This window comes from Lissotriton vulgaris, chromosome 3_1 (assembly GCF_964263255.1).
Source record: "Lissotriton vulgaris chromosome 3_1, aLisVul1.2, whole genome shotgun sequence".
NCBI lineage: Eukaryota > Metazoa > Chordata > Amphibia > Caudata > Salamandridae > Lissotriton > Lissotriton vulgaris.
Window position 1 is genome coordinate 40706620 of NC_141689.1, and position 24352 is coordinate 40730971.

At 45.0% G+C, this 24352-nt stretch overlaps 1 protein-coding gene across 1 annotated transcript in view; it reads right to left on the minus strand.

The window, feature by feature from the left end:
- LOC147725892 (long-chain-fatty-acid--CoA ligase ACSBG2-like) overlaps positions 1–24352 on the minus strand; it is a 144527-nt gene that overhangs the window by 87408 nt on the left and 32767 nt on the right. The window contains exons 4-7 of the mRNA XM_086963383.1: positions 21227–21347; positions 9659–9739; positions 8229–8378; positions 4236–4400 (exon numbers count right to left, since the gene is read on the minus strand). Of these exons, the coding sequence (XP_086819509.1) occupies positions 4236–4400; positions 8229–8378; positions 9659–9739; positions 21227–21347 (517 nt within the window). The remainder of the gene's footprint in view (positions 1–4235; positions 4401–8228; positions 8379–9658; positions 9740–21226; positions 21348–24352) is intronic.

Consider the following 24352-nt stretch of genomic DNA (forward strand, 5'->3'; position numbering starts at 1 on the left):
GAAACAAGCTTCCGGGGACCGGTTTCTGGCATTTCAGCCGTCGTCGGCCCGGCTTGCTTGAATCCTGATGGTGCAATGAGCAAGGGACTCACATCTGAGTATACCCTTCCACGCTTAGGGTGGACAGAATATTTAACAACAAGGGGTGGTGATGGACAGAGTTTCTGAATTAAGCAGAATACTCTCACCCAGTCAAGAGATCAGGGCTAGATCCAACACCGTTTTTTAGCTCACTGCACTGGGATGGGGCAGTGAGATAAATAACGGTGATGGATTAAGCCCTGACCTTTGGACTGGGTAAGAGTGGTCTGCTTAATTCAGACACTCTGTTCATCACCACCCCCTTTTCTGAATCGTTTTTGGCCACTATAGGTGTGGCAGGGTATACTCAGACATGAGTCCCTTTCTCACTGCTCCATCGGGATTCAAGCAAGCCGGGCCGAAGACGGCTGAAATGCCAGAAACCGGTCCCCGGTAGCTTGTCTCCTTTCTGGTGAAGAATTGGCTTGGTAGTTTAGTCTGCCCTGTTCCCATGATGCACTGGGCCAGGGACAGACTGATTTGCATATAGCCAGGTTCTGAGCTGGGATGGGGCAGTGAGATAAATAACGGTGATGGATTAAGCCCTGATCTTTGGACTGGGTAAGAGTGGTCTGCTTAATTCAGACACTCTGTTCATCACCACCCCCTTTTCTGAATCAGCACTCAACCGACGCATGCCACGACCGAACCACCGCCCCCCACCACCACCCTCCACGCCTGGACCCTGATCAGCGCCAAAGACACCGTCTGCACGATGAACTCCATCCACTCCAGATCTCCGACCGACCCCTGCCCTCACCACGTCTTCAACAAGGCCAACGCTGTCATCGCACCCCACCTACTGGACATCATCAACACCTCCTTCGACACCGCCACCTTCCCGGAGAGCTGGAAGCACGCCAAACTCAGCGCTGTACTAAAGAAGCCATCAGCCGACCCCACCGACCTCAAGAACTACCGCCCCATCTTGCTGCTCCCGTTTCCTGCAAAAGTCATCGAGAAGACCGTCAACAAACAGCTGGCCGCCTTCCTTGAGACGAACGGATCCCTCGACCTCTCGCAGTCTGGCTTCCAGGCCAACCACAGCACCGAGACCGCCCTGATCGCAGCAACCGATGACATCCGAGCCCTGCTCGACAACGGAGAAACAGCGGCCCTCATCCTGCTGGACCTCTCTGCGGCCTTCAACACTGTCTGCCACCGTACCCTAGTGCAGCGCCTCAGCGACGTTGGAATCCAGGAGAAGGCACTGGAGTGGATCATCTCCTTCCTCGCCGGAAGGACACAGAGAGTCCGTCTCCCTCCGTTCAGATCTGAAGCCACCGAAGTCATCTGCGGCGTTCCTCAAGGCTCCTCGCTCAGCCCAACCCTCTTCAACATCTACATGAGCCCCCTCGCAGCCATCGCATGCCAGCACAACCTCAACATCATCTCCTACGCCGACGACACCCAGCTGATCCTCTCCCTCACCAACGACCCGCCAGAGCCAACCTACACGAAGGGATGAAAGAGGTAGCCGAATGGATGAAGAACAGCCGCCTGAAACTGAACTCAGACAAGACGGAAGTCCTCATCCTGGGCTCCTCGCCCTCCGCCTGGGATGACTCCTGGTGGCCCCCCACCCTGGGCAACGCACCCAAACCGACAGACCACGCACGCAACCTGGGCTTCATCCTGGACTCCTCCCTCTCCATGACCAGACAAGTCAACGCCGTCTCCTCGTCGTGCTTCAACATCCTGCGCATGCTACGGAAGATCTTCCGGTGGATCCCCACCGAGACAAGGAAGACGGTCACCCAGGCCCTCGTCACCAGCCGTCTGGACTACGGCAACTCCCTCTACGCCGGAACCACCGCCAAAATCCAGAAGAGACTCCAGCGGATCCAGAACGCCTCAGCACGACTCATCCTGAACATCCCCCGCCGCAACCACATCTCCGGACACCTGAGAGACCTGCACTGGCTGCCGGTCAACAAGAGAATCACCTTCCGTCTCCTCACCCATGCACACAAAGCCCTACACAACCAAGGCCCAGGATACCTCAACAGCCGCCTCAACTTCTACGCTCCCAAGCGCCAGCTTCGATCGACCGGCCACGCCCTCGCCACCGTCCCCCGCATCCGAAGAGCCACCACAGGGGGAAGGTCCTTCTCCTACCTCGCCGCCAAGACTTGGAACTCCCTCCCGACCCACCTCCGCCTGACCCAGGACCACCTCGCCTTCAGGAAGCAGCTCAAGACCTGACTGTTCGAGCAGTAGCGGACCCCCCTCCCCTAGCCTTGAGACCCTCCGGGTGAGTAGTGCGCTATATAAATGCTTTGATTGATTGATTGAGTAAGGGGATCACACAGCTACGAGAACCCCTGCTCATCCCCCTGGTAGCTCGGCGCCAACAGTCAGGCTTATCTTATAGGCAATGTGTAAAGCATTTGGACATACAAACACACACACACACACACAGTAACACAGTTAAAATACTACAAAAGGAGTCCACAGGAGATTAGAAAAATAACCAACATTTATCTGAATAAAAAACAACAACAATCCAACATAGACCAGGGGACATGATGCTCTCAGCTAACAACCATTGGCACAGGTCATGATTATGAAATCAATTTATAATTCAAAATATGGACATCTCTAGCTGCACTTCGATTATATTTATGTTTTTATTGGAGCCGTATACTGTCTGCATCCTGCATGCTTCTTAACACAGCACCTGTGACGTGCTCAGGGTTGCCATGGTGCCATAAACTGAGTCCAAGTAGGGGGATCTGACCTGGGCCAGAAACACCAGGTTGGGCTTAGAAATGAGTTACTCTGGTGAGCCCCACTAGAGGACAATGAGGATCGATCAGCCCCATCCCCCATCCCTGAGAGATCCAGGAAGTGATTAAACTGGTGCCTACAAACTTCTCAAAAACTCCATGAAAAAAATGGAAGGTCAGAGATTGGGGAAAGGGTGGTGACCTTCTCTGCTCTGTTCAGAAGTGACCAAATAAACACCAATTGAGAAGCTCAGAGACCACCCCTGTTAAAAGAGCTCTATTCATAAGGTCAACTATCATGTTTGCAGCTGTGCCAAGAAGGTTCACTAACTGATTCCCGTGGTGCAGCAATCCAGGACACAGAATGATGAGGTGAGACCACAATGCCTGCACACTGTCTGATCAAAAGTCAAGCTCTGTGTAATCCTCCCAGTGAGTGTAACCAGGATACTAATGAAAGTTAGTACAACCAGCTAGTGATGAGGTGACTCCGCAATCCCTGCGCACTGTGTGATTAGAAGTGAAGCTCTTTGTAATCGCCCAGTGAGCGTAGCGCGGTCACTGATGGCAGTCAGTGCATCCAGCCAGTGCTGAGGTGAGATTACAACGCTGAACACTCGTTCATTAGAAGTTAAGCTCTTAGTAATCTGCCCCCGAGTGCAACTCAGAGGCATATTTATACAATTTTCACTCAGCCCAGTACCTCACCGTGCTGTGCTGCAGTGCATGACAGGGAAAGGGCCGTGCTGCATTTGCAGGATAACAGAGCATACATGCCTTTGTCACTGCGCTGGCTCCCTTTTGGCTGCCTAGCACCAACGCGGACACCCTTGCACCATGGTGCAAGGGTGCCTGTGTTGTAGGCAGGATTGGTTTTGTGCAGGAAGGGGCACCTTCTTGCATAAAAACAATCCTGAGGCAAATTCCTCTTTTTATGTGTGCTGCAGACTGCAGCAGCACACATAGAAAGAGGAAGTAGTGAGTAGAAAAAGATGCGTTTTCCCCCTCTATGCCTCCCCTGGGGAGGCGTATCTTTTTGGTTCATTCCCAGGTCTTCCACTTTTCATAAATCTGTGAATGCATCAACAACCATGGGAGTTGTGTGGGAACATAAATATGCCCCTAACTCACTAATGGCAGTCAATGTAACCAGCTAGTGATGAGGTGAGATTGCAAACCCTGATTAGAAGTTAACCTCTTGTTAATCTGCCCAGTGAGTGTAACTAACTCATTAATGACAGACAACATAACCAGCTAATGAGGCGATGAGATTACAAACCCTGCACACTGTCTGATTAAAGGTAAGGTCTTGGTAATCTACCCAGTGAGTGTAACCAGGTCACTAATGACAGTCAATATAACCAGCTAGGATCACATAGGATCACATGATTATGCATTCTGTTACATATGGCACAGACAGGTTACCTTTAAGGCATCTGGTGTTGCAAAGTAGGTGGTCCCTCCGAAGCACATGGTGAGCCAGAGGTCAAAGAACTGTGCCGCGACGTGGCTCAGGGGCAGGTAGCTGACAACCAGCTCGTTTTCTCGTAAGTCAGTGTATTTGCCAATGATTTTCACCAGCCATGTGAGCTACAGAATGACAGCAGAAGAAAGAACCATTAACAAATCCACAAGGTCTGGCTTTTTCATCAGTAAACGTGTTTCAAGTGATGGGATGGCTTGTTTTTGGATGGTGGTTGCATAGTTGGACTCATCAGTGAATGTAGGTCAATCTGAGTGATAGGCTAAATGTAGGGGATTGGATAGTTTTTTTTTTTTTTTTAATAGAAGTAAAGAGTAAAACTATGTTAATATTAAAACCTGTTTGTTCTTCTGAAGCTACATTTTTCCGGGGATAAAAAACTATTTAAAATGTGATTATTTAAAGAAAAATCAGGCCAAGCATATTTATGAGAAGATCTACCCTCCTGTCTTTTACAATGAGTCTCTTACAAACAATTCTGCTTTTGTTCCCATTTCCCCTCAAATTCTCCCATGTGTGCACACCTTGCAGAAAGGAGAACATATGGGACACATCCATGAATCACATGTGTTCCTCTTCCCTGAACTGCCTGGTGGTCAGTACTTATAGAAGGGACAAGAGGAGGCTTTGAGACCCTTCGTCCCACAAGTCAGTGACCAGGGGACATCACCCAGGGACCTCAGGTTCTGTTCAGCCTCCCACAAGTCAGTACACAGCTTACAAAGTAGACTGCATGGGCATGTGGGCCCTAGATCTCAGAGGTATGCTAGACTCGCTCCAGACATACCTATTGTGTCATAAATATCATTTACAAACATGTGGCCTCACTGGAGGTGATCACACTACTGTGTCAGACTGTGACTGAAGGTGTCAGGCTCTTCTTCAGTCTCAGCATAAGGACATATGTAGCTTCTCCCACAGCCTAAGCATAAGGACATATGTAGCTTCCCTTACAATGTCAACATAAGGACACATGTAGCTTCTCTCACAGTATCAGCATAAGGACATGTGTAGCTTCTCTCACAGTATCAGCATAAGGACATGTGTAGCTTCTCTCACAGTCTCAGCATAAGGACACATGTAGCTTCTCTCACAGTATCAGCATAAGGACATGTGTAGCTTCTCTCACAGTCTCAGCATAAGGACACGTGTAGCTTCTCTCACAGTATCAGCATAAGGACATGTGTAGCTTCTCTCACAGTCTCAGCATAAGGACACATGTAGCTTCTCTCACAGTCTCAGCAAAAGGACATATGTAGCTTCTCTCACAGTATCAGCATAAGGACATGTGTAGCTTCTCTCACAGTAACAGCATATGGACATGTGTAGCTTCTCTCACAGTCTCAGCAAAAGGACATATGTTGCTTCTCTCACAGTATCAGCATAAGGACATGTGCAGCTTCTCTCACAGTCTCAGCAAAAGGACACATGTAGCTTCTCTCACAGTATCAGCATAAGGACATGTGTAGCTTCTCTCACAGTCTCAGCATAAGGACACATGTAGCTTCTCTCACAGTATCAGCATAAGGACATGTGTAGCTTCTCTCACAGTCTCAGCATAAGGACACATGTAGCTTCTCTCACAGTATCAGCATAAGGACATGTGTAGCTTCTCTCACAGTATCAGCATAAGGACATGTGTAGCTTCTCTCACAGTCTCAGCATAAGGACACATGTAGCTTCTCTCACAGTCTCAGCAAAAGGACATATGTAGCTTCTCTCACAGTATCAGCATATGGACATGTGTAGCGTCTCTCACGGTCTCAGCAAAAGGACATATGTTGCTTCTCTCACAGTATCAGCATAAGGACATGTGCAGCTTCTCTCACAGTCTCAGCAAAAGGACACATGTAGCTTCTCTCACAGTATCAGCATAAGGACATGTGTAGCTTCTCTCACAGTCTCAGCATAAGGACACGTGTAGCTTCTCTCACAGTATCAGCATAAGGACATGTGTAGCTTCTCTCACAGTCTCAGCATAAGGACATGTGTAGCTTCTCTCACAGTCTCAGCATAAGGACATGTGTAGCTTCTCTCACAGTATCAGCATATGGACATGTGTAGCTTCTCTCACAGTCTCAGCAAAAGGACACATGTAGCTTCTCTCACAGTATCAGCATAAGGACATGTGTAGCTTCTCTCACAGTCTCAGCATAAGGACACTCTCACAGTCTCAGCATAAGGACATGTGTAGCTTCTCTCACAGTATCAGCATATGGACATGTGTAGCTTCTCTCACAGTCTCAGCAAAAGGACATATGTTGCTTCTCTCACAGTATCAGCATAAGGACATGTGTAGCTTCTCTCACAGTATCAGCATAAGGACATGTGTAGCTTCTCTCACAGTCTCAGCATAAGGACACATGTAGCTTCTCTCACAGTATCAGCATAAGGACATGTGTAGCTTCTCTCACAGTATCAGCATAAGAACATGTGTAGCTTCTCTCACAGTCTCAGCATAAGGACACATGTAGCTTCTCTCACAGTCTCAGCAAAAGGACATATGTAGCTTCTCTCACAGTATCAGCATAAGGACATGTGTAGCTTCTCTCACAGTATCAGCATATGGACATGTGTAGCTTCTCTCACAGTCTCAGCAAAAGGACATATGTTGCTTCTCTCACAGTATCAGCATAAGGACATGTGCAGCTTCTCTCACAGTCTCAGCAAAAGGACACATGTAGCTTCTCTCACAGTATCAGCATAAGGACATGTGTAGCTTCTCTCACAGTATCAGCATAAGGACATGTGTAGCTTCTCTCACAGTCTCAGCATAAGGACACATGTAGCTTCTCTCACAGTATCAGCATAAGGACATGTGTAGCTTCTCTCACAGTATCAGCATAAGGACATGTGTAGCTTCTTCTCTCACAGTATCAGCATAAGGACATGTGTAGCTTCTCTCACAGTCTCAGCATAAGGACACATGTAGCTTCTCTCACAGTCTCAGCATAAGGACATGTGTAGCTTCTCTCACAGTATCAGCATATGGACATGTGTAGCTTCTCTCACAGTCTCAGCAAAAGGACATATGTTGCTTCTCTCACAGTATCAGCATAAGGACATGTGCAGCTTCTCTCACAGTCTCAGCAAAAGGACATGTGTAGCTTCTCCCACAATATATTGCAACAACAAGAGAGTCAGGGTAATTGCACCACTCTCCTACCCCGAATAGATATGTAACAACAATATGAGAGTGACTCAGGTGCTATAATTATAACATAGAACCGTAGAGTGAACCGTGTAAGGCGTGAAAAGACAGGAAAGAGAAAGGAGAGGAAAACCTTATTCCTTAAAAGAACCCTCACTCACCCTAGTGGTGACATGCTTCATCATAGGGATCCCACTGGGGAGACCGAGTGTCCCCCCAGTGTGCTTCAACGCCTGATTTACAGCGGAGCTGGTGTTATTGAAGCAACTTGTTGCCAGGAATAGCTAGTCGCCTAAAGGCCAGTGAGAGTTCATAGACTACCGCTTCTCCGGTTTCTCTTTTGACTATGGCTCAGTATTATGAACGCCAGGAATAAGAGGCAAAGGGTAATGAGGGTAATGAGGATAAAAAGACTAAAGAGTTAAAAACAAAGGTTATGTTGGCTCAGGCTTATGGTCCGCCTTCTAGAGGTAGTGATAGACGTGGATGAGGATCTTATGGTTCGTCTTTTCCTTCTTATACCCGTTCAAATTTGTCTGTTGACCAGTGTGCGTACTGCAGGAAATTTGGACATTGGGCTTCTAATTGTCCGGCATTGCGTGCACAGCAGTATCCACGTGGACAGGGACAAATGAGAAATCGTTCAGGATATGCAGGGCTTAGAGGAAGCAGAGATGATCGTGCTAAGTTTGGTGCTACACGTGGACAGGACAAGTTAAGCACTGTCTCAGATAATGGCAACACATGGCCTCAGCCAGGAGTGTTTTCCAAAAGTGGTACTCACATTGTCATGGCTCACCATCACGCCCTTCGGCTGGCCTGTTGTCCCGGAAGTGTAGATCAGGGTGCAGCACTGATTGGCCTTCTGGGAGGCAATGATGTCGTCTAATTCTGCATCAGGAACAGATGATCCCAGCTGCATGAACTCTTTCCACTGTAGACAGAAGAGTAGTCAGTAAGAAGAAACACTTTTCATGAGACACTCAGAGAGGAAGAGAGAGTGCTTGCGGCCTGGTTCTCAAAGTTAAACTTACACTTAATAGTTAGTTTACTAGTTGTGTTTACACAAACTACATACAGAGTTTTACGACTCTGCACTCCTTATACTCCTGTGTGTAGAGGTCTCCACACCTGGAAACTCCACAGTGTGGGCAGAGATCTACACAAATATAAGTATATATAGTTTGTGCTTAAGTACCATGAGGCAAGCAGCTGAATGAACTTTTACTTCATAATGAGAAGAATAATATATTCTTTTACTCATTTCAAAGGTAGCAGGCAAGATATTACTCAAGGAGAATGTTACATATGGTATATGACCTGGAAAACCTAAATACAAATATATTATTTAAAAAGTGTATTTATCTAACATTCAAAAGCGTTTCACCGTTCTACGTCAGAATGGATCACTGCATTGGGAAATATTTATCAAAAGTGAGTTTTTAAACATGAACTTAGAAACATTTGTGCCCCTTCGCACTGCTGGCAATGACCATCTGTGCTTAATTTGAGCCAGAGGTTTCTGGTGCTCGGAACTGGCACTTAAATTTCAGCAGCAGTTCTAGTGACAGTCCACCACATGCTAGCACTGTCTGTCTAATTTTGGGGTGAGCACAACAGCAGTGTTCATTATGTCAATATACATTAAAAAAGAATAATACATGTCACTTACACCTAAATTATAGCTTTGGGTGGCCTGGAATAGTCTGAATTGTCACACTTGTAGGAGTGTGATGACCACTAGTTGTGTTAGTAATGTCATTGGCAGCATTGGCAGGGGAAACGGGTGCTGCCGCCTGCAGTGTCCAAGTCCAGCGCGACCAGGTATCCACAGTTGACGCTGTGTGCTTTTTGGCACTATTTTCCCTGAAATATTTAAACCCGCATATCGGTTTAACTTATTCGATTTTTGTTGTTTTGGTGTTATTTTAATTTTTACATTGTTCTATTCTTCAAAATCAGTGTTGTATTTTCTTTGTGTTGTATTTTCACTTTATTACTGTTTGAAGTGCTGCATAAACACTTTACACACCACTTCCCTCAACCAGTAACCCATTTTCTTAAAGACATCCTATCCTAAAGTGGTTGTGGTTACTGTATCATTGGAAGGGCCGGTCATGAACATCCTGTATTCCTTTAGGCAGGTTCTCTCGATACTGCGCTATGTTTGGTAGCCAGAGAAGAGATCGCAGGCGGAGTCTGGTGCTGCCTTACCGTGTACAGGTTGGGCCCCTTCTGCTTCAGCTCATCTTGGTATTGCACAATAGCCTTGAGATGTGGGAGCTGGTCCTGGACCTAAACAAGACACACACTTAAATATTAACAAAGTAATCAAGCTGCAATGTGATGAAACAGTAAGAGACAGGACAGGAAATGATACAGAATAACATGTTGTCTCTATTTATATTGTTCACTTCCTATTTGTTCATGATCAACACATTGATTTTGATATTTGGTGCTACATTTTTGCATATACTCTGCACCAGCTTGGCTTCTAGTGAAAGCTACTATGTTAATCAAGGTTTCTCGTATGTGATTACACTGGGAAAGTTTGATGGCAACCCACGAAATACAGGCGGTAATGTCTGTTCGTAACACAGATCCCTTACAAGCAGTTATGGGATAGATTCATGGGATATCACCTATTTTCCCCCCTCTGGATGGTCGCATTGTCTGAGGATTAAGGGAAATGTACCTGGTGTGGCCAGAATAGGCCTGGTACTTGACAAACCAGTACAATGTGCTGTGTTCCCCGCCAAAACAAGAAAAACGGTCACCCACGCACTGGTCACAAGCCGACTGGACTACGGAAACACCCTGTACGCCGGTACCACCGCAAAACTTCAGAAAAAACTCCAACGCATCCAAAACGCTTCAGCCAGACTCATACTAGACATCCCCCGCTCAGACCACATTTCCGATCACCTGAAAGACCTTCACTGGCTCCCCGTCAACAAGAGGATAACGTTCCGTCTCCTCACCCACGCACACAAAGCCCTCTACGAACTCGGTCCCGATTGCCTCAACACGCACCTTTCCTTTTACACCCCCACCCGCCAGCTACGTTCGTCCAACCAAGCCCTCACCGCTGTTCCGCGCATCCACAAAGCCACCATGGGGGGAAGATCCTTCTCCTACTTAACGGCCAAAACCTGGAATTCCCTTCCCATCCACCTCCGCCTTACTCAAAACCACCTAACCTTCAGAAAACAGCTTAAAACCTGGATGTTCGATAAATAAATCTCCCCCCCCTTCCTCAAGCGCCTTGAGACCCTCTGGGTATGCAGTGCGCTATATACGTTTTTTGACTTGACTTCACTTCTCTAAAATGTATAAATGCCTGCCAACTGCGTGGTCATTTATAATGCATTAGCAGGAACTGCCGTCACAGTGGTCCTGCCAATGCGTTTTGCGGTTTGGTGCAGGGCTGCATGAGCATTGCACCAAATAAAAAAAAAAAATGTAGGATCCCCTCACTATGGGAGTCAATTCTCATAGTGGGATAACCATTATTAACATTTTACTGACCCTCACTTGAGGGTTTACCTGGCGGTGACATACATTAACAAAATGGCTGTATGACGGTCCATCGTGATTGGGTGAGCAGACATATAGCCATTTCTCTGATGGCTCTTACTACATCAGGCCGTCAGAAAGGTTTGTCCATGGCGGTGACAGAGTATGGTCCACCGGCATTTAAATAGGGCGAGAGGACCATTATGTTGGCAGTAAGGATACTCCTTACCACCCACATGTAAATCAGACCCTTAGTTATGGGACACAACCTCTTTGATTCTCAGAAATATCTCACACATCCCTGTCACTCCATACAGAGAGTAAATGGACAATGGGGTAACTAATGTTGGATGAATATGATCTTTTACCATTTTAACAATTTGTTAAGACTTCCTAGAGAGGAAAGCACTGATACCAGTCCTCAAGGACATGTAATACATTCAGAAAAGGAAGCCTCCTTTGGAACAATAGGAGGCTGTGAAGAGGCACAGGATGTAGGTGAGACTCCCCAAGATGGATCACTGACATAATATCTACAACAACAAAATCAACCTACCAGAATATTGTGTCCAGAATATCGTTGGACAAAATATTAACATCCAATCTCTACAAAGGTAAGTACCCAAATATTGAAACCAAAAAATATTGTTGTTCAAAATATCGTTTTTTTTAAATGTCTAAAAAATAATATAAAATAGCTTAACTAATAAATATAATTAATAAAAACAGTTGGAATTATTTAAAAATGTTAAAAAGGTATAAATTATAAATGTATTATAAAAAAAATTAAACATACATATATAAAAAGTATATATTTACTTAATAATAATAATAAATAAGTATTTGATTACATTATAAAATGTTACAAACATATTAAAAATTATAAATACATATATATATATATATATAAAACTGTGAGATCAATATAAAAATAAATTATATATATAATAAAATAGAAGAATAAAATAAATATTTATGTTTAAAATAACATTGTACACTTCATTAACTAAAACAGAAGGAAAATATTGGATAGCGTAGGGCATACAATTACTATTCCCACTCCAAGGAGTGCAACAGTAGGGAAAGTGTTGGATAGAGGTGAGGAATAATTTACTAGTCCCCCACCAGCAAGTGCAACAGTAGGGAAAGTGATGGATAGCGGAGGGGAATAATTTACTATTCCAACTCCAGGGACTGCAACAGTAGGAAACGTGTTGGAAAGCAGAGGGAAAAAAATTACTGTTCCCACTCCAGCAAGTGCAACAGTAGGGAAAGTGTTGGATAGCGGAAGTGAATCATTTACTATTCCTACTCCAGGGAATGCAACAGTATGGAAAGTGTTGGATAGCAGGGAGGAATAATTTACTATTCCCACTCCACAGAGTGCAACAGTAAGGAAAGTGTTGGATAGCGGAGGAGATAAAATTACTATTCCCTCTCCAGCGAGTGCAACAGTAGGAAAAGTGTTGGATAGCGGAGGTGATAAAATGACTATTCCCACTCCAGCAAGTGCAACAGTAGAGAAAGTGTTTGATAGTGGAGGGGAATAATTTACTATTCTAACTCTAGCAACTGCAACAGTAGGGAAAGTGTTGGAAAGCAGAGGGAAAAATTACTGTTCCCACTCCAGCAAGTGCAACAGTATGGAAAGTGTTGGATAGCGGAAGTGAATCATTTACTATTCCTACTCCAGGGAATGCAACAGTAGGGAAAGTGTTGGACAGCAGGGAGGAATAATTTACTATTCCCACTCCAGCAACTGCAACAGTAGGGAATGTGTTGGATAGCCGAGGGGATACAATTACTATTCCCACTCCACCAAGTGCGACAGTAGGGAAAGTGTTGGATAGAAGAGGAGAATAATTAACTATTCCAACTCCACGGAGTGCAACAGTAGGGAAAGTGTTGGATAGCGGAGGGGGAATAGTTTACTATTTCCACTCCACATAGTGCAACAGTAGGGAAAGTGTTCGATAGTGGAGGGAATACAATTCTTATTCCCACTCCAGCAAGTGCAACAGTAGGGAAAGTGATGGATAGTGGAGGGAAAAAATGCACTATGCCAACTCCAATCAATCAATCAATCAATACATTTGTAGAGCGCGCTACTCACCCGTGGGGGTCCCAAGGCGCTGGGGGGGGAGGGGTGGTGACGCTATTTCTCCAATAACCAGGTCCTGGGTCAGTCGTAGGTGTCCGGGGAGGGAGTTTCATGTCTTAGCTGTCAGGTAGGAGAACGATCTTCCTCCGGTGGTGGTTATGCGAATCCGTGGGGCGAGGGCGAGGCTGCTGGAGCGGAGTTGGCGGGTGGGGGTGTAGAACGAGAGGCGGTTGTTGAGGTATTCAGGGCCCATGTTGTGGAGCACTTTGTGTGCGTGGGTGAGCAGCCTGAACGTGATCCTCTTGCTGACGGGGAGCCAGTGCAGGTCTCTCTGGTGGGCATATATCTGGCTGTGGCGAGGGATGTTGAGGATGAGTCGTACGGAGGCGTTCTGTTTGCGCTGAAGGCGTTTTTGAAGTATGGCTGTGGTTCCTGCTTATAGGGTGTTCCAGTAGTCCAGTCGGCTGGTGATGAGGGTCTGGGTGACCGTCTTTCTGGTTTCGGTGGGGATCCATTGGAAGATCTTTCGGAGCATGCGCAGGGTGTTGAAGCATGAAGACGAGACTGTGTTGACTTGCTTGGTCATCGTGAATGAAGAGTCCAGGATGAATCCCAGGTTGCGTGCGTGGTGCGTGGGTGTCGGTGCGGTGCCCAGCGTTGTGGGCCACCAGGAGTCGTCCCAGGTGGATGGGGATTGTCCGAGGATGAGGACCTCCGTCTTGTCCGAGTTGAGCTTCAGACGGCTGTGCTTCATCCATTCTGCGACATCTTTCATTCCGTCCTGCAAGTTGGTTTTGGCGGTGAGTGGGACTTTGGTGAAGGAGAGTACCAGTTGGGTGTCGTCGGCGTAGGAGATGATGTTTATGTTGTGTTTGCGTGCAATGGTGGCTAGGGGGCTCATGTAGATATTGAAGAGGGTTGGGCTGAGTGTGGGGCCTTGGGGTACGCTGCAGATGATCTTGGTGGCCCCGGAGCGGAAGAGAGGGAGGCGGACTCTCTGGGTTCTGTTGGAGAGGAACAATGTGATCCAGTCCAGGGCCTTTCCTTGGATCCCAGGGTTGTATAGGTGGGTTATTAGGGTGGGGTGGCAGACGTTGTCAAAGGCTGCCGAGAGGTCCAGGAGGATGAGACCGGCTGTCTCTCCGTTGTCCATCAGGGTCCTGATGTCATCGGTGGCAGCGATGAGGGCAGTCTCGGTGCTGTGGTTGGCTCAAAATCCGGACTGGGATGGGTCGATCAAGTTGTTTGTTTCGAGGAATGCAGTCAGTTGTTTATTGACGGTCTTCTTGATGACTTTAGCCAGGAAGGGGGGAAGAGAGATGCCGCGGAAGTTCTTGAGGTCTTCAGGGTCCGCTGTTGGTTTCTTCAGCAGGGCGTTGATTTCTGCGTGTTTCCAGCTTTCAGGGAAGGTGGCTGAGGTGAAGGAGCTGTTGATGACGTTCCGGAGGTGGGGTGCGATGATGATGATGGTGTCAGCTTTGTTGAAGGTATGATGAGGGCATGGGTCAGAGGGGGAGCCAGAGTGGATGGTGTTCATGACGTGGGTGGTGTCTTCAGTGCTGATGGGGGTCCATGCGCTGAGGCTGGTGGTGGGGGTCGTTGGTTTGGGGCTGGGGGCGGAGTCTAGGGTCCGAAGCTGTCGTGTATATTTGCGATGGTAAAACGAGGCGAGGAAGTTGCATAGGTCTTGCGATGGTGTGACGTCGTTGTTGCTGGCGCTGGGGTTGGAGAGCTCTTTGACAATGCTGAAGAGTTCCTTGCTGTTGAGGGTGTTGTTGTCCAGCTGTTTTTTGAACGATGTCCTTTTGGTGGTGCGGATCATCTGGTGGTATTTCTGGGTGGCGTTCTTGAGGGCTGTCATGTTTTCTGATGTTGTTTGTGGCGCCAAGCTTTTTCGAGGGTTCGGCATGATTTCACTGCAATTTTGAGGGTGTCTGTGAACCATGAGGTTTTTCTGTTGCTGGTTTTGCCTGGGGTTTTCTTCAGTGGAGCGAGGTCGTTGGCGCAGTTGGTGATCCACTGTGCGAGATTGTGTGCTGCGTCGTTGGTGTCAGGGGTGTCGCCAGGTGGGTTCTGGCTTAGCGATGTGGTCAGCTGGTCTGTGGTGACTTTGCTCCAGCATCTACAGGGGATCTGTAGCATGTGGTGGTGGGATGTGGTCTTCTTGAAGGTGAAGTGGATGCAGCAATGGTCGGTCCAGTGTAGTCCAGTGGAGTGGCTGAAGGAGACGTGGTTGCTGGCGGAGAAGATGGTGTCGAGCGTGTGGCCAGCGGGGTGGGTGGGTGTGTCCACCAGTTGCTTGAGTCCGAGGTTGGCCAGGTTGTCGAGCAGGGTGATGGTGTTGTTGTCGCTGTTTTTCTCTAGGTGGATGTTCAGGTCCCCTAGGAGGATGTACTCTGGTGAGGCTAGGGCGGGCGGGCTGATGAAGTCGGCGATGGTTTCAGTGAATTGTGTCCGTGGGCCCGAGGGTCTGTAGATGAGTGTTCCTCTGAGCGTGGTCTGGGGTCGGTGTGGATCTGGAAGTGTAGGTGTTCGGCGGCGGTGAGTGCGTCTTCGGCATTGATCGTGACGCTGATGGTGTTCCTGTAGATGATGGCGATTCCTACTCCAGTTTTGTTGATGTGGTCCTTCAGGTGATTTTGTAGCCATCCGGGATGGCTATGGCGATGTCGTGGCCAGAGGAGGCGTTCATCCAGGTTTCCGAGAGGAAGGCGACGTCTGGTGCTGTTGTATCAAGGAATTCCCAGAGTTCGACAGCGTGTTTGTGGACGGAGTGGGTGTTGAGGAGGATGCACTTGAGGTGGTTGTTGTTGTCGTTGCTGTGTTCGGTGGGTGGGGGGCCGGTTTGGAGGCAGGTGAATTTGCAGCCTTGGTAGGTGAAGGGTCCGTGGGTGCACCTCAGGGTGGCTTGGTGGCAGGCGGCAGGTCGTCCGGTGTTGAGTGCGATGAGGGTGGCGGTGTCGTATCTCAGTCGGGTGCCCTGGCTTCGGCTGGGGCCAGGGGTTCTGGCGCTGGGCGCGGTCCAGCGGCGGACGGGCGCAGACGGGCTTTCCTTTGGCGCGCCCACTGCGCGCGGCCGCTGTGCGCCCACCGCGCAGCCTCCATAAGAGGCGAAGCAGGAGGGAGCGGCAGCTGGGAGGCGGGAGCTGGGCGGCCAATGGGCAGTCAGAAGGAAAAAGCGGGCGGGCCGTGGGGTGAGCAGCGGCGGGGAGTGGGGGGGCAAAGAGGGGCAGGGGCGCACAAGGAGCGCCAAGAGACCAAAAAAATAAGCAGTGGGTAGAGAAAAACAAGAGCGACAACAGACTACAAAAGGAAAGCAACCTGGGGCACACCAGAGGCGAGCCTTCGTCAGCCCTCAGGTCTCAGAGGGGTCGAGCGGCGTAGGGAGCGACTTGGGGTCAGGTCACGCTCACCTGCGCCGCGCGACCTCCTTAAGAGGCCAAGTGGGAGAGAGGGGCAGCTGGGAGGCGGGAGCGGGGCGGCCAATGGGCGGGCAGAAGAAAAAAGGGGGCGGGGAGCAGAGGCGGGAAGCGGGGAGCGGGGGGGACACAAAGGGCCAGGGGCACACAGGGAGCGCCAAGAGACCAAAGAAATAAGCAGTGGGTAGAGAAAAACAAGAGCGACAACAGATTACAAAAGGAATGCAACCCGGGGCACACCAGAGGCGAGCCTTTGTCAGCCCTCAGGTCTCAGAGGGGTCGACCACGGAGTGCAACAGTGGGGAAAGTGTTAGATAGTGGAGGGGAATAATTTACAATTCCCACTGCACAGGGTGCAACAGGAGGGAAAGTGTTGGACAGCGCAGGGGATAAAATTACTAGTCCCACTCCAACCATGCAACAGCAGGGAAAGTGTAGGATAGCGGAGGGGAATAATTTACTATTCTCCCTCCAGCAAGTGCAACAGTAGGGAAAGTGTTGAATAGCAGAGGGGAATGATTTACTATTCCCACTCCACCGAGTGCAACAGTAGTGAAGGTGTTAGATAGTGGAGGGGATAAAATACTATTCCCACTCTGACAGTTGCAAAAATAGGGAAAGTGTTGGTTAGCGGAGGTGAATAGTTGCCTATTCCCACTCCAGCAAAATAATTAACATTAATGAACAAATACTTAAATAATACAAAATAATTTACCTCTCACCAAGTTCCCCTATAAATAACACCACCACTATTGTAAAACATGACACAATTAACATAATTGCATAACAATTAATTAATTAATTAATTAACTAATAACAATATACAAAAAAAATAAAAACAGTAATAAATTAATTCATACTATTAAAACTATAAAACAATACAAAAATATTCTCTGGAAAAATGTAAAATTATACTAATTTTTTATTACTTGCCACACTACTTCCCTCTAAATACACAACTCGCTCATTAAAAAATGGGCAAAAGTTACATATTTACCAATTAATCATTAATAATTAATAACCAATTAATAATTAATAAATAACATTATTTAATACAATTAACAATATGAAATATTAAATACACAAATAGCAAATAATACAAATTATTATTTAATTAATTATAATTAAATTACTTCCCACCCTACCCCCTATAAACCCACAACCCTCTCTTTAAAAAATAACACAATTAAGATATTTACCAAATAATTATTAATACTGAATATCTAATTAACTAATTAATAACAACATATTTAACACAATTAACAACATAAAATATTAAATACATAAATATGAATTAATACAATTATTAATTGATTGATTATAATTAAATTACTTCCCACCCTACTCCCCTATAAACCCACAAACGACTCCTAAAAAAATAACACAAGTAACATATTTACCAATTAATTATTAATTATTAATAACCAATGAATAACTAATTATCAACAAATTAACACAATTAATGAATTAGTTTTAATTAAATTACTTCCCACCCTATTCCCTTATAAACGCACAACCCGCTACGGAACAAAAATGCAATATTTAATTTCTTTAAAATTAATAATTTTAAAAAAAAGGTATTAAGATATTATAATTAAAATACTTCCCACCCTATTCCCCTATAAACCCACAACCCACTACGGAACTAAAATACGCTAAAATTACTTAACATGAAATTAATTACTTCTAAAAATTTCAAACCTACATTAGAAAAATAAACTATACTTTTAACACATATACTAAAATACAGAACACTAACGTAAATTTTGATATTATTAACAACAATATTTTGACTAACGATATTACATACTTCGATATTAACAAAAACAATATTTCTTACCTGCCTATCGATATTCTGGTCGATGATATTCTTGCAGGTCGATATTGTGTCACATCGATATTTAAACATCGATATTATAGCATATCGATATTTAAATATCGATATGATGACTCTAAACCCCCGAAGATGGTACCCACTACAGCGCCAACCGTTGCACTAGATTTGCAAGGTGATGTGGACTGACATCTTAACCACCGCCTGCCCGGCTAGAGGCGGTGGTTGAGCAGAAGGACGTTTTGGTGAAAGATGATCCCACTTCAGAGCTCAGACCTATTATATTAGAACTTCATATCTCTGGCCCTTAATTATAGTTTAGCCATCTAGGTACTGAGTAAGAGATTGATAACCAGCTGACTACATTTCTCTTGTTTGGGAATTTTTATCTACGTAGAACTCTTTCATTGACTCTCAGTAAAACGTGGCCTCTTTTCTGCACTTGCTTACAAGGAAAGATTAAACTGTTTAAGCACTACTGAGATCTCATTAGGATGCCTGCCACCACCATGCTTACTGTAGCACCTCTGTACTGCCGAGTTGATGCAGCTGACATGGTATAGATCACATCATAGCTCATCCGAGGAATCCAGTACATACTAGCCTGACAGGCTCTTCGGTTTCAGAGGATACAGAAGCAGATGCCATCCCTCTGGGGACAGAAACCAAGGCAAGCCTCTGGGCTTGGATGGGTCCTACTAGAACCATCATACAAGATAGAGGATGCTTGATAGAAGACACATCGGTCCTCATTACAAGTCGGCTGATAAATCTCGAACTGTGCGGTAATTCAATTTTCCACACATATCTGAAATTTTGTGTTAAATATACGCCAGGTCTAATCTGTCAACATTTATCAGAATACTAATGTGTGGTAAATAGTGGAATAATCACACATCTGCATGTAAATTTCAAACAACGTGTTTCATTTGTGATGACTACCTCATGCGATGAAGGCCAACTGGTAATGAGGACCATAGACTTTAAGTAGCTGGTCTCTTGGTCTTTTATCCATTCTTGGGTGTCACTGCCAATGTGGAAGAACTTGACTCTACACACAAACCTAGACACCACATATTGCAGTGTTGATTAGCGAAGTGGCTTTTAGATGTGGACTACATGCATTGGGTCAGTATAAACGAGGCGATTTGGGTGAATGGTGCACAGTGAAAACAATGGGCCTCATTTATGAGGCCGTGGGTCACTTTTACGCTGCCAATGCATCAATTTTTGTGACTCACCAGCAGCGTAAAAAATGTGTCTTGTTGCACCATATTTACAAAGTGACGCATCCAGGTAGATGCTTCACTTTGTAAACCCCTGCGCTACATTATACCTACACCAGGTATAATGTATGCAAGGGGGGCGTTCTGACGCAAGAAAGGGTCATAGAAGTGATGCAGTGAAATCTATGAGATTTCACTGCGCCACTTCTAGGACTCAAATGCGTCAATTTCTTATGCCTGCCTCACAGCAGGCGTAAGACTGACACAGGCCCTTTCACATGGGGCTTTCCCCATGTGAAAGGACACATTGCTGGAGTTGCGTCACTTTTGTGAGACACTCCAGCAATGAGTCACTTTTGCGCCATACAGATAAGTCAGAAATACTGAGGTATCTGTAACTCCTTGCGCCATGATGCGTCATACTGTAAATATGACGCATCATTGGTGTCGCAAGGAGGGCGCAGTGAAAAGTGACGCATCTCTGTTTTCACGCAGCGACGCGTCACTTTTCATAAATGAGGCCCAATGTTTCTTGAAAAGGAAGGAGGAGGGGATGCGTAATGTTAATACTAGGAGTCGGATATAAGATTCCTTTCCACCGATTTGCAAGAGTGATGCTATTTACAAAGAGGTTTCTTCTTTAATAGGATGCATCACAAATTATTCATTCAAAATGAGATTGTAAGTTAACCTGCTTAATGAATATTGATTAGGTGGATTGCAATTTATGACCCCTCTGATTTGCCGGAAATGCAGTAATGGAGGTTTTTAAGGGATCACAGAGTCCGTGTTTTTGTATTCCCAAATGGAAAATATTTATTTGTACACACTGCAACAGCACAATTGGTGTATTACATCATCCCTCACATTGCAATGTTTATAGTTTCATACATGGGCATTTACCTTATATGTTCTCTTTGAGAGAGTTGCATTTCGATATAAACGTACCTTTGTCAGTTGCTTGTAGATGAAGCAAATGTCTTCCCCCACTGGATTGGCACTCAGCAAGTATTTACACCAGGAATTGTACAGCAGAGCTTGTTGGCCCAAGTGTTCCTTTCATTGCTCAAGTATTTACATTCCTTTTACTTCAACCCCAAGAATATACCCTCAAGATACCTTAGAGTGGAGGGGGTTCTGCTGGTTCAACCTTACTTGATGCACTTGCACAAAATGTCTTGCTGCTAGGAATAGGTGATGTCTCCTGGTTTACCTTATAAATGCAGTTTCTTTTATAAAAAACACTCCCTTTAACTGATTTGTTGGATATAATTCATGAACGTTAGAAAACAGGTCGCCCTTTCCACAATATCCTCTAATCTGTTGTACGAGTTGGTTGGTATTTGTTAGGCCACTCTCTTAACCAGAGGTCTGACTGGCGGAGCTTTGTATCATGCTCCAGTAAAGGAAGAGCTTGGTGCTGCTACTCAAGTTTACGGTAGATTGTCAGAGAAGAGAATGTGCTATTGGTCAAATAGTTAATTTTGATCTCTTTGCCATGAGATGGCATTCTAAGAATGACCTTTCCCTTTTGTGAAAGTATCATCTACTGAATGATAAGATATAAAAGGTTGGGGTGACCACTGTGAGAGTCCCCAAATTTTCCTTATGGCACTTGTAATCCCTGCAAATCATGTCTTATTGTCTATGATGCTGCATGAGAATGAGGTAAAGTGGTCAACTCACCTGTAGGATTTTTTCCAGTTGACGATGATTCTCGACCACAAGTACGTTGGCTTCACTGTTGCTGGCCACATACTGGCAGGCCTCCGCTGAGCTTGTGGTGTAAATTCCAGCAGGAAAACCTCTGGAAACAAAAGAGAGAAACAGTCTGAAATCCATGATTTTCATTTGATAAGCTGCTCATGTAGCACAGGAGAGAACATCAGTGTTGCCGTCTTCACTATTCAGTTTCTCTCTAATGACATTCCCAAGCGACAACACCTTCCAGGTTCAAGGCAAAATGAGTCAAGGTAGCACGCAGCACGTCTTTTACACAGTGCCTCCCCCCCCTGCCTGGCTGTGCAAGTATCAGGTGTCTACTGGCTTTGTGTAGACCTAGTTTTAATGTGCTTGTGAACAAATGTGGCTGGCAGCAGAAAGACACTTTTTCAACAAGTTTGTAGATAAATAAATATCACAGTCTTTCAAAAACTTGAGGAGAAAGTAGTGGTGAGTATATCATAGGATTTCCATTATTTGTAAGAACTCTCCTTTAACTCTGTAAATCAAGAACTTCAATTGTTCTTGTAGCCATTTCAGTTTTAAAAATGTGTCCTCTCTCCTTCTGTCAATTCTAACAATAACTAACTTCTGCCATTGAGTGGTGAAGTGAGCAACATCTTTCAGAAAAACAGCACAGTTAATAACACGTCCTTACATATACAAGATCATAGGGTAATGAGTTTCAGTCCAGTGCACAATTAAGGTATTTAAAAGTCTTTATTGCTATGATTCTGACTATAATTCGTTTTACATTGATTTTGAGTCGATGCTCCAGCAATACTCCTAGGAAACAGCTGGGAATGCTCCTATATTTGTTAAAGACGTATTGCTCATTGGGATCAGGTGGACATTTTCTTAGGGATCAGCCGGGAATGTTCATAGAGACCAGCCAGTAAGGCTCTGCTTTTTTTAAGATGTAATGCTCATAGGGATCAGGTGGGACTGTTCATGGGGTAGGGATCAGTTGGGAATTCCCATAGGGATCAGCTGGGAATGCTCCTGTAATTCTTCAAGATGTTAGATTGAGCACTAATTAAAGAGCTTTGAGGCAGGAAAGTGGTAAATTTAGTTAAAAGAATATCAATCCGATTGGAAACGCACATTTGTTGTTTGGCATGTAGGCTAGTCTACTGTTATAGAGTCATCCTGTAAGTATACTCAGAGCTTTAAGGGGAGCATCTGGAAATACTCTGCACAACTTGGGCCATCGTATGTTCAGAATAAACTAGTAATATGTACCTAAAACAGAAAGGATGTGAAGGTTTAAGGCAAGAAGAATATTAATAAAGAGCCGAATTGGATTGGATGACTATTTTGAACACTGCTGCTTGTTTTGAAGGGTTCTTTTGCACTGAAGCGAAGGGACACCAGGTTAGACCAGTTTACAGTGGTCATCTGCTTTGTAGGTGTGGCCTAATAGTGCTGCTGTCTATGAGACCTAGTGGCATATGTATGAAGCCCATTTCCCGTTCGCAAGCTGTCGAATCTCAGAATTGGCCGTTTGCGAACGGGAAAAAGCACTTTTGAGATGTATCATCCCAAAATTTGCGATTCCTTATTTTGCAAAAGCATTTACAGAATCGCAATTTGCGATTCCTTACATGTGATGTAAAAAGCACCCAAGTTGTGTGATTTCTCCTTAAGAAATCACAAATTACTACCAACTTCAAGTTGGTGGTAATTTACAATTTTTTTGAAAAATGTACTTTTTTGCATTTTTCAAAGTGCCATGTGGCGCACATACATGCCCTTAGGGCATGTATGTGCGCTAAGGGCATGTATGTGTGCCACATGTGCACACATGTACATTTCAGGTGTGCAACAGGGTGTCCTTTTGACACCATGGCACCCTTGAAATCGCATTCTCAATTTGCGATTCTCTAATTGAGAATCGCAAATTGAGAATGTCTTCCATTCATTCCTATGGGCCTCTAGGCTTATAAGAATGAAGGGGGAGGTATTCCTTAATTGCGAATCGCAATTTGCGATTCGCAATTAAGGAATATGTAGGATTTGCAACATTATTTGCAAATCCTACATACATAGCGTTTTGTGATTCTCAAATAGCGATTCTCTAAAAATCGCTATTTGAGAATCGCAAATGTATCCTTTGATGCATATGCCCCCTGGTGTTCAGCCCCAACAGTTAAACATGATTAAAAAAAAAACATATAAGAGACTTGTCTCTCACCTCAGTCTATTGGCTGTTTGATGCATCATTCAGACTCCTATGGTGGACTTTACATTGCAATGTATGAGGGACTAATTTACATCATGAAAGTTTGCTGCATCATCACACATCGAGTTCTTTGTCTCATAAATCCATTGTACACAGAAACTAGTTAGTTTTTTTTTTCACTGCAGGAAGTTTTTTTTAAATGTGTTTGCATACATGTCACAAATACATGTCCACATACATGTTTACACATACACGCACACATAGATAAGACACTAACTTAAAACAAAACAAAGGACTAGGCAAAATCTTTAGATTTGGCTCGAATGTGGTAACGCATGAAGACACAGGCATGCCCAAGGGAAGTTGGATACATTAACAAATTAAAGTTGACCTTGTTTGTGGTAGAGTTCTGTATGGGAGAGGGGTAAAGAACGCTGATGTATTAAAATGTAGAGCTATGTTTTATGGCTTTTTTGGGCTTTTCCCTCTCTATTTATTCAAATTTATTTTTGCTAATTTTATATGCATTTATCCATATTTATTTTGGGCTTACTATAAAAAGTGAAGTTAAAATCCTTACATTGCCAAATTTATTTAACTGACAAATGTTTAGTCATGCATGAATGTCTAATGAGTTATAGCCTTTTACATTACAATGCCGTCATCCGAAATCATTTGCATCACAGAGTAGCTAAAACAGCTCAACTGCTGCAGTTATTTAAGCTTCGTTAGGAAATCTCTTTTAATTTTTTTAATCTCCTGTCAGTCTACACCGTTATTGACCTAGCGCACATGACTGACAGAATGAAGAATCCTCCAAAAGAAAGCCTATGTTTGCAGTTTTTTCATATTTAAAAATGAATACAGGCAGGAAAATAGATTGTTTTCTGCCTGTATTTATCTGTAAA